This window comes from Galeopterus variegatus, unplaced genomic scaffold (genome assembly GCF_000696425.1).
Source record: "Galeopterus variegatus unplaced genomic scaffold, G_variegatus-3.0.2 Scaffold2932, whole genome shotgun sequence".
Taxonomy (NCBI): Eukaryota; Metazoa; Chordata; class Mammalia; order Dermoptera; family Cynocephalidae; genus Galeopterus; species Galeopterus variegatus.
In genome coordinates this window covers 9,857-21,129 of record NW_007729043.1, presented here as the reverse complement: position 1 = coordinate 21,129, position 11,273 = coordinate 9,857, and the positions used below count along the sequence as shown (strand labels likewise).

Sequence of the window (11,273 nt, the reverse complement as noted above, 5' to 3'; positions counted from 1 at the left end):
TTGAGAGGAGGACCACAGAGGTAAAGTGCCATTTTCATCTCATCTTATTAAGGGAACATACTATCAGCATGACTTGTCACTGTTGACGTTGACCTTGATCACCCAGCTGAGGTAGTGCCTGTTAGAATTCTCCACTGTAAAGTTACTCTATTTTCATTTCATAACAAATGTGAAGATAAACTTATGCTTGCTAATTCTTCTTTTTCTTTTTCTAAGTCACTTCTAATTGTAGCTAGCAAAGTATTCCTTGAAATGCGTTAGAACACTAAGCTGGAAGAGTGAGATATTAAACTATAAATTCTGTATCTCAATTTTCTAAAAATATATATGTAAATATGTACAGGAAAAGAACAGAAAGAAATACGCCCAAATTTTATTTCTTCCTTTATGTTTTTCCAAAAATGCTCTGCAGTGAATAATTCTTGTAAAAATCTGGAAGGAAAAAAAAAAAGGAAGGAAGATTTTTCTTTGGGACTGGCTCAGAAAAAAAAAAAAAATCAGAGCCCTCAAAGTAATGGTAACATAAATGTAGGGCTCAGAGGGATAGCAGCATTCTCTGAAATCTGGAATTTGTTTGTGAAGGATAACATTCCCAGCCACTTTTCTTACAAGAGAATGTTACGTTGCCTCTTATGGGAACTGAAATATTTCTTCAGTTAGGAAAACTTAATAACTGGGTGTAACAGTCAGAGACTGAGGAAGGGAGGGAGGGAAGAAGAAAGGAAGAGGAGAAAAGGAAACAAGAAATTTAGGTTTGGGAGAGTGGGAGAGCGTTTTGCCTTATTTTGTTGCTGCCCTTCAAAGTCCAGTGTCACAAGACACTAGGTGATGTTCTTTATTCTTTAATGATATTCATTGGTTCCAGTCCAGTCAGTTTCCAATCAGTTTCCCAATATCAAAACCATGCTTTCCTACAGCAAGTTCAAAATGCTACCCTGTGTAGCATAAACATACGCTGAACACATTAACAACACCCCTACAGACCACTCCTCCCCAATGGCAGCACACCCCTCCTCCCATCTCCCCCTGCAGCACCCTGTCTCCTCCGGCATGCACCTCCAGGGTACGTGGAACCACTTGCTCCATTCAGGGTATTCCCTGCCAAGAACTGATGGATTTACTGTCTCTATGGTGTCGATAACAGGCAGTTGTCTGGGAGTTGCTGTTACACCCAGTATGAGGTACCTACATTTCTGAAGGGGAAAACCCCTTGTCCTAAAGGTATAACCCCTAGCCATCATTGTCCAGGAGAGCAAGGGAGACATACCCTCCACCACACACACACACACACACAAAAGGGGTTTCAGCCCACCCTCCAGGTCATATCACATAGGCAGGAACATTCTGGTTACCCCAGGGAGCCCTGGGCCTGTGTTTTCATGGAGGGAACAGCAGCATAACAGATATGTGAGTGAGAATGTCATACCCCATGAAACAGGCTTGTGTCCAGCAGGAGGAAGCTGCTTATTCACATACCTCGAGGGAGATCAGCAAGGCTGGAGGCAAGGTCCTTAGCAGTGCAGAAAAATAAAACTGCTCATTCTGGACATTACAATATAAGAACAAAAACGCCGGACTCCACAAAAAAATGCTGAAATGTGTTTCCTGTCACAGCCACCTGCCTTTCCATTTGGATTCTGGGTTCTGTCTCATTAAACAGAAGAGTTGATTCAGTTGGGCCCATCTAATTATTCTTATTAAAATATGTAACCATAATATTTTAATTGTAAATTAAAGTTGCATGCATGGATGAATATGAATTCATTTTAATTTTACAATGGCCCAATGCCAAGGCCTTTTTATGGGGAAGATCCATCAGCTCGGATACTGCTCTCCTGGGAATTCAAACCAATGTGCAAATGGAACATGTTTAAGTAACAAGGGAGACTCTCACTCCTTTTTCTCCTCTCTCTAGATTTATTATAGTAATAAAGCTGTTTAACAAGAGAGACTGCATTTGATTCCTCATATACCGCCCCCAAACTTAAAAAACAAAAAAACATTACAAATATCGGCCAGCCTACCGTACCAGTTAGGTTGAACCAAGATGTCACTCCTGGGCTGTTTGGATCTTGAACAAGGATGGTAAATAGGTCTCAATTCACAGGCCAGCCTCATGATTAATGAGTAATGTCTGCTGGGGGCTTACGCACACCATACCGTTGGTCTAGATTCTAGTACCATCAGCGATATTGCATTTGGCTCTTACATACTCAATTAGGTGGGACTTGAATTGTTTTCCACTGAACACTAACCATCCACTACAATACAGAACACTGAAAGGTTCAACCAAAACCTCCTCTACTTCTAACTGGCACTGACTATGTGTAAAGCTACACAACTACGCCAATTGTCGGGTTACAGCAATAGCTATGCTAAAGCCAAAACGTTTCATTATTTTAGCTATACTAAGATTGTCAGGGCTCACAGACCCTTCAAATCCATTGTACAGACTGGGCCACCAGACCCCTCATACGCAGGTCGACGCTAGGTAATTGGGAAAGACCCTCGGAGCTGTTGGCAAACGACACAAGCTCAGTCCTCAGCAGCAGAATTGTAGCAGGAGCCTCCAGCCGCGGTGGCGGTGGCCTCCCAGAGGGTTCCAGGGGCCCTAGAAGCAACAGCTTCCAGCAGCAGTAGTGGCCTCCCTGGACACCCCAGGGGCACTGGCAGCAACAGCCTCCAGCAGCAGTAGTGACCTCCCCGTGACTCCCCCCGGGACAGAAGAGCCCTGTGGATCAGCACCACTCATCCTTTATACTTAAGTCCCTAACCCAGGACACCTGGGCACACATGCGCAATTACATTAGTCAATAGCCAAGGAACACCTGGGCCCACGTGCGTATTTACATCAAATGTTCGGCAAGATTCTGAACATCTGAAGGGCCCTGACCATTTTCCTTCACTTTCCCTACACTACAGGACTACAGGATGCTGTTGGGGAAAGTGATGAGATAAAAATACCTTTTGTAATTGAGGCTTTAGAAAGCCTCTCCTTGAGGGCCGGCCCGGTGGCGCACTCGGTAGAGTGTGGCGCTTGGGAGCCGGCGGCGCTCCCACCAAGGGTTTGGATCCCATATACAGACCGGTCCACTCACTGGTTGAGCGTGGTGGTTGCGATCCCGTTGCCGGGTGCAGTACGGGCGCGACACCGAGGGTTGCGATCCCGTTACCGGTCATGAAAAAAGACAAAAAAAAAAAAAAAGAAAGAAAGCCTCTCCTTATCTTCTAAGCTGAGGCCCAAAGAATAAGAAGAAGTTAGCCAGTCCACACACTGTGAAGGCTGTGGGGAAGAGATTATTAAGGGCAGCGGAAAAAACATCTGTGAGAGTCCAGGGGATGAGCATGCACAGAGCAGTCAAGGCTCTACAACAAGCTCTGAAAGAAGGAGTGAGAACTGCACTGGGGTGGGAGGTGGGAGGCCAGAAACAAGTCTGGAGAAACAGATATGGATCCTGCAGGGCCCTGGAAACCATCCTCAGGTGTTCTGACTTTGCTCTAAGAGCAATGAATTACAGCTCAGTTGGTTAGAGCATGGTGCTGATAACACCAAGGTCCAGGGTTTGGATCCCTGTAGCAGCCAGCTGCCAAAAAAAAAAATTAAAAAATTAAAAGCAATGGATTAGAAGCCAGGAGATCATTCTGGCTACATGTAGAAAATGGATTGATATGTGATAAACAGTAATATATGACAGTACATCCAGAATCTACCCTTGCTATATTTATTTCTTGCTGATAGAGGCTAGAGTAAATTTTTTAACATTATACCTCTTTCTACTTGCAGGATTTCTTCCCTTTCCATTTTAAAATTCCTTAATGTTATAATATTATTATATAATTATTTATAAGTAAGGACTTTTCAAGGTCAACGACATGCTTTATGTAGTTGGTTAAAATTTGTGTCTAGTTTTTATTCATTGAAATGAGCTGATAATAAAAATCAAGTGATTAAACCAACCAACAATAACAAAAACGAAAGCTTCTTATAATTAGAAAAAAAGACTTTGTTGGTTTCATTGGCAGGTATCCCCCACACCCCGCCCCAGGAGAAAAACCTTTAAAATGTGCTGTAGGCGGGCACGATTCCATTCCCTTAGCACAGCCTGCCCTGCGGTGTCAGGCCAGTGCAGGGGTGAAGAGAAGAATTCACCCTACTCAAAGAGAGGTCTGGCTTTTGCCCTCAGCACTGAGAGGTGATCTCTAGGCCCCTGGAATGTCTTGTCTGATAAGAGTATCTTTGTTTGCCTGGGGTTTTGGCCACCAGATAGTCAAACAATGTGATTATGATAGGGACATTGGGCCACTCCGCGTCCATTCCAAACTCCAGAGGAAATGGAGACTAAAAGTATAGCTAGACCCCCAAGAAAGGTGGAGACACAAGGTCAGCCACACAGGCAGTATGTGACTGAACCCCAATAAAAACTCTGGATATCAAAGACTCAGGTGAGCTTCCCTGGTTGGCAATACTCTGTGCCAATGTCACACACTGATACGGGAGAGTCACTCCATCCATGACTCCACAGAAGCTCCACATGTGGACCCTCCCTGACTTTGCCCTACACATCTGTCTCTTGCTTTGGCTGGTTCTACTTTGTACTTTTTCCCTGTAATAAGCCAAGTGATAATGTGTGTGGCCCTGTAGTAGCCGGGAAGGGAAGATGGGTACTTCCAAGGGAGGGACACTCAAAGGGCTGGTGCAGTGGTTGTCTCACCCTCCTCCCAGTCAGATGGAAGCTCAGGAAGCTGGGACTGGAGGCCTGGGAAGCCAGGCTATGGGCAGGAAGAGACGGCCTGGCCTGAATTGTGTGAAACCAAGCCCACAGGTCCAAGAGGCAACAGGCAACACTGAAACTAATAGCCGACAGTTTCCCCGGGCTGTTGCCCAAAGGTGGGCGAGTTCAGGGGTGAGTCAATGGAGTAGGAAACCAAGAGAGCAGACAAGGAGGCTGCTCAAAACAAAGGGTGGGAGGCAGAGCCTGGGAGAACTGAGTCACCGGAAAAGATCGTGTTTGTAAGCAGTGGGTAGGAGAGTGCTCCACAGCTCTGTCACTAGAACCAAAAACTGAAGCCAAGGAAACACCAATGGGGGGAGTGGGCAGTGGGGGCAGGAGGGTGGACGTTTAGTTCTTTCATTAGCACTCCTATGGGATGCCATGGATTTAAGGTTAGTGAATGGAGAACTAAGCCGCAGTGAGTCAATATGCACAGGTTATTTATTTTTGGATTTATGATGACATACCTCTTTCTGTTGTTCTGGAAACATCTTAGCACAGGACACGACCAATCTGAAAAATAAGATATTAACACTAGGTGATTTGGATCTCCCAAGAGACCTGCTCACCCACATCCCTGCCAGGTGAACCCCTGCCCCTCCCTCACTCCTGTCCACCGCTGACTGGACCAAGGTGTACATAAGTCCACGCTGGGGACTGGGAGTTTGGACCGTGGCAAGTCCAAGGTAGGTGGATGACGCCAGGCCTTCAAATTGCATAGCCAGGCGGTCAGGCTGGTATTGGAGCCTTAGGAAGCAGAGAAGGCTGGAGACGTGGGGGAGCAGAGAGGGCATGAGAGGCGGGGATGCTAGCAGGCAGCGGCGAGGCACCGAGGAATGGAAAAGGTGCCCGGAAGATCTGCCACTGAGAGCAGCCCTGAGGTTATACTGCAAAGTCAAACCTTCAAGGACCAGGTCATCCCTGTGACATTACATCTACTCCAGAGGTCAGATGAGATGGTGTAGCCCACAGAAGGGTGAAAGTCAGGACCTTGGTTCTGACCTTCTGGTCAGTGCAGCCAGCCTGTCATTTGATTCTAGGCCCTGCATGTCCCTGGGGTTGTCTGTTGTTCTTTAAACCCATTTATTACATAAGTTTGTTGGAGCTGACACCTGCTCCTTGCCCCCCCTAAAAAAAATTCCCTGTCTATATCCACACAAATGTTTTCCTATAACTGAAAGTTGGCTGTGACTGCAGGTTCACTGTTTGACTTTATTTAGATATGTAAGTCTGAACCCATCATCTGGATACTTATATCATCCACAAATACTTCCGGAGTCCCTACTAATGTCCTTGGCACTGTAGGGAACCCAGCTCCAGCCTCCAGTCCCACACGGAGTCACTAATGAGAACGCACAGCAGGTGGAGAAAAGGAACTCCGTGGGCGGTGAGTGAACTGCACCATGAGCGCAGGCAGGCGGGTGTCCAAGCAGAAGAAAGTTCCTTTCACCTGGAGTGGTCACGAAGATCCATGGAGAAGGCAGGGGAGAACAGGGAATCTCAACATTCAAGAGAAAAGAGGGACTTCCAGAGGAACAGAGGTGTGCGAATGACATGCACAGGGAATGATGAAAAGCGTGTCGTACAGTCAAGATACAGTGACCAGGCCAGATCCGCTGAGGAATAGGGTTCTCAGAGGGTGCAGGTGGTTGAACTGTGGCTGCCAAAAAGATATGTCTGTCTCCCAAGCCCCAGAACCTGTGCATGTGACCTTATTTGGAAAATAGGATCTTTGGAGACATAATTAAGGATCCAAAGATGAGATCATCCTGGATTACCAGGGCAGACCCTAATCCATTAACAAGTGTCCTTACAGAGGAAAGGAAGAGAAGATGCACGAGGAGAAGGCCATGTGAAGATGGAAGCAGAGAAGGAACAGTGCAGCCACCAGCCAAAGGACACCTGGAGCCACCAGAAACTGAAAGAGGCAAACCCCAGAGGGAGTTTGGTCCTGCCAATGCCTTGATTTTGAACTTCCAGCCTCCAGAATTGTGAGAGAATAAATTTCTGTCATTTTAAGTACCAAGTTTGCGGTAATTTGTTGCAGCAGCCACAGGAAACTAATACAGAAAGGATCTGCGGGGATCAGATTAGAAAGGTAGGCTACGGTCCCAATTGGGGATGGGGGATTCATGCATTCATTCAATAAATATTTATAGAGCTCCTACTATGTGCCACATGCTGAGCTAGAAGTAGGATACACAGTGGAATGCAGTGCTGACTCAGCTTTTGAGATGACCTCATAATTATAAAGTAGAAATGACAGAAAAGGAAAGGACAGAGCTCCTGTTATAAGAATAGAAGGACGTACAATGTGGATAAACCTGGAGGGCATTACGCTAAGTGAAATAAGACAGGCACAAAAGGACAAATACCGTATGATTCCACTTACATGAAACGCCTACAGTAGTCAGATTCAGAGACATAATTAAGGATCCGAAGATGAGATCATCCTGGATTGGGGGGGCGGGGGCTTTACTGAGAAAGCAGCACTTAAGCTGAGGCCTAGAGGATAGTGTGATTCAGTCAGGAAAGCAAAAGAGGAAGATATTCTCAGCCAAGGGACTGGCACACACAAAGGAGGAGGAGCAGCTCAAGAGTAACGGTTATCGAGCAATTCCTGCGTCAGATCAAAGTCAGATGGCGGGTTCCACCATCTCAGGATCCGACTGTGTTCCCTTCACACACCACGTGCTACACACAGCCGAACCTCTGCCCAGGGGGACCCTCTGCCTTCGTACCGTCACCCTTTGCAGACATCCCACAAAGTCCCACTGCTCTTCTGTGATTCTGCACAGAAGTCACTTCCCCTACTGCTCTCTGCCCCCACTGCACACAATGTGTTGTGCAGTCCCCAAGAACATTAACTTGGCTCGCATCACGCTTGTATATTCCCTGTCTCCCCCATTTGACTGAATTTCTCCAAAAGAGTAGATCTGTATTTCCTTGTGTCATTAAATTTCACAACCATCATGGGAGGGAGATTTGAGTATCCTCACTTCACAGGAAAAAGGGAAGGTCGGAGGGATTAAGCTGCCCAAGGTCACGCGGTGAATGACAGAGCTCAAGTCTAATTTCAACTCAAGCCAGTCTGCTTCCCAACTCAAGTCCTTCCAGTGCCTGAGGCTGCCTTCGTGACTGTGTGATATGAACAAATGCTTCAACGTGAGGGTCTTAATTCTCCCCTGAGGGCCTGAGCCCATGTAGAAGGATTCCGCAGTTCTAATAGAGGACTGATAACTGGCCACCTTGAGATGCTACAGACCAAGTCAAGTCAAACTATGAAAGCAAGAAACTATGAAAAGTTTAAACCAGTTCCAAAACATCACAGTGAAGCACTATGGTCAACCTTTAACACTCTAAATCTGGATAGTGGGAAGGGGGGGGGGGGGGGACGACTTCTATTTTTTAACTCTCTTCTCTTCCATACTGTTTGAGTTTTTCCAGTTAACATATATTAATTTTAGAGTTTTTAAAGTAATAATTATTTAAAATAAATTAACACCATAATGCTATCAGAAGAAATGGTGACTCTGACATAAATTGTGGAAGATTTTTATTTCTTTTTTTTTTTTTTTTTCCTTTTTGTCTTTTTTCGTGTCCAGCAACGGATCGCAACCCTCAGTGTCGCCCCCGTACCGGACCGGGACCAGCAACGGGATCGCAACCCTCGGTGTTGCTCCCGCACCTTGCTCAGCCAGTGAGCGGGAACCGGTCTGTATGTGGGATCCGAACCCTTGGCAGGAGCGCCACCGCGCTTCCCAAGCGGCGCACTACAGCAGTGCGCCACCGGGCCAGCCCTGGAAGATTTTTATTTCATGTAAAAGAAATAGCAGATTCAAATGTATGAAGAGACACTAACTACCTTTATTAAAGCACAAGAGAAAGTGTCATTTAGTACTAAACCTTGCCATGGCAATTACTGGTAAGGAGAAGGAAATTAAATGATAGCACAATAATACGGTCTGATATACAAGGCCAATTGTCTATAATTTAGCAAACCAAAGCTCTCAATCAGAAACTGCCCCCCCGACAAAAATATGCCCTTTAGGTGGGCTGTAATTTTAGATTTCTTTACATTTCCAAATTCCCCTGACTAGCCTGTGTGTCTGTTATAATAAAGAACATAAAGAATTCTTGCCTCTCTGAACGATCTTTATGCTAACAAGTATGGATATCTGCCTCCAGGTGACATCAGCTAGGCTGTCTCCAGAGTATTTTACCTCCCCACCACCACTAAGGAACCAACCACACCTGGATGGTCACCCATTCTCCTTCCCTCTTACCTTTGTTGCAAGAATTTTTAAATCTCACAACCATATCACACAACAGGCATGATTTCTCAAACCTCTGGCTACGTTAGAATTGGATATGCACAGACGACAGATATATGGGGTGTCCCCTTACTGGGAAACATGGCAGTTCTGGAGACTCAAAGTGTCTCTTCACAACACTATCGCTGCCTTGAGAGTATGATACACAGAGTTGCCAAAATTAGCAACTTCAAGAGAAAATCGCCTCCATTTTCTGCTTGGAATATTTCTCCTATAAAATGCAAAAATGTCTGTGAAACAAAGATAAACTTCTTTAGAGCAGGGGCCGGTAGGCTCTTTCTGTAAAGGGCCAGAGAGCAAACACGTGACTTTGTGAACCATAGGGTCTCTGAAGCAACTTCTCGAGTCCGCAGCATGTAGTGACAAAGCACTCACAGACCATATCTTACAGAGAGAATGTGGCTGGGTTCCAGTAAAACCTTACCCACAGAAACTGGTGGGAGTAGTTTGCAGACCCCTGCCACAGAGCAAGCAAGTACTGTGCCTTCAGTTCTATACCTCAATAAAGCCCTTTCTGACATCAACAGGAACAACACATTTGCAATGCTAAGCTTGGTCCCTACACCTGTGGGTGGTCTCTCCTCTGACAAGTAATCTTCTGACAGGAAGTCTGGACTGTATTTCTGAGTGGAGTGAGAGAGGATTACATATATTTTCAAATGGTGAAATAAGGAATAACAAGTGTGGTTTATACCATTCTTTAAAATGAAAACCAAGGAGGAGGCAGGAGAACTAAGCAGCACGGTTGTGGGTTTTCCTACCATGCCAGGTCAAACACTGATTAACACAACAAATTTGTTAATCGTTTGAATTTATACAAATTTATATAGATTTGAATTTATACCAAAGCTACAAGGACACTCCAAACAGAATGAAACTGGTTTTACTGCATATTTACATACAGTTATTGACCTACTATAACTACGTAATTTCATAAACCAAACACATGTTTTTCTGTATTCCCAACACAGAAGCCAAGAGAAATCTCATGTGCTCCTAGAAGAAGGTGCAGGTGGATTCATAACTAACTTCACAGTGGGGAGAGGGCCCTTCTAGGAGTGAGAAGAGATGAGAGTATTTTTTAAGGAAACACTTCTGTATTTTTCTCTTCTTTGCTGTATTAGAAGGAATAGCCAACCCTCAAACAGAAAACACTTGACTTTTTGTCCTTTCTGGACATGTAGCCAGGTTCCAAGAGCTGGGTGTCTGTCTGAGCCTGGGGACAGGGAAGAAGCAAATATGTAAAAAGACACCATCTTTCTAGCATTTCTCTCCATATCACACCAACTTGCTTTGACTCTGCTTCCTCAACACATTTTCAACCTGGTCTTTCAGCCATCACAACACATCCATCACCTTTTTAATGTTGAAGAGACTCCACTATGGGAAACTGTGCGTAGGGAAAGGCATCAGTCACCCTGTTCCCTTCCTATTACAATTCTGCCTCCAGAGAAGGCTATTTTACAGGAAACTTACAGACAAGAGCCTTGGTATTGAGGGCAGAAAGGGCATGAGGCAGAAATCCAGGGAGCGCTGGGGGAGGGGACCCAAGTGAGGTTGGGGTTGGCTGGACAGCCTGGATGAGTCTCAGGGATATTTAAGAAGGTGGCGGTAAGGTGGCTGCTTCCAGGGGCATCTAGGAGCTGTGTTGATCTAGGAACCTCAAAAGTTTATTACCCACCCTTCAAGAGGAGAACCTCCTCCCACCTGCACCCAGTTCTTGTACCAGTGGTTTTTCCAGTGTGCACAGAGGAGGGAGCTATGTCCTGTCCACATCTGTGCCGCACCAGCTCACTATCTAGAAGGGGGAAGGCTGACCATGCCCTGAAGCTGATGCTATAGTGAAATGCCCCTGGGAAAATGTGAAACGCCTCAGCTCACTGAGGGCCCCCAAGAGGCCTCTGGCACACACAGAGGAACGGGTCCTAGCATTACGGTTAGCAAACACCTCCCCACCCTCACATAAACATAAAAACAATAGAAAAAATTGAGAAAATAGTGACAGACATGACCATATGAAAATGTAAAACTTCTGTGTTTCAAAAGGAACTTAAAGACAAATGTCAAATAATAAACATAGTATTTATGGGCCGGCCCGGTGGCGCTCTGCTACAGTGCGCCGCTTGGGAGTGTGGCGGCGCTCCCGCCGAGGGTTCAGATCCCACAT

At 45.7% G+C, this 11,273-nt stretch overlaps 1 protein-coding gene across 1 annotated transcript in view; it reads right to left on the bottom strand.

The window, feature by feature from the left end:
* SNX10 (sorting nexin 10) overlaps positions 1-5,282 on the bottom strand; it is a 31,155-nt gene extending 25,873 nt beyond the window's left edge. The window contains exon 1 of the mRNA XM_008583489.1: positions 5,240-5,282. Coding sequence (XP_008581711.1) covers positions 5,240-5,263 — 24 coding nt within the window. The 5' untranslated portion in view covers positions 5,264-5,282. The remainder of the gene's footprint in view (positions 1-5,239) is intronic.
* Between the last annotated feature and the right edge of the window lie 5,991 nt (positions 5,283-11,273).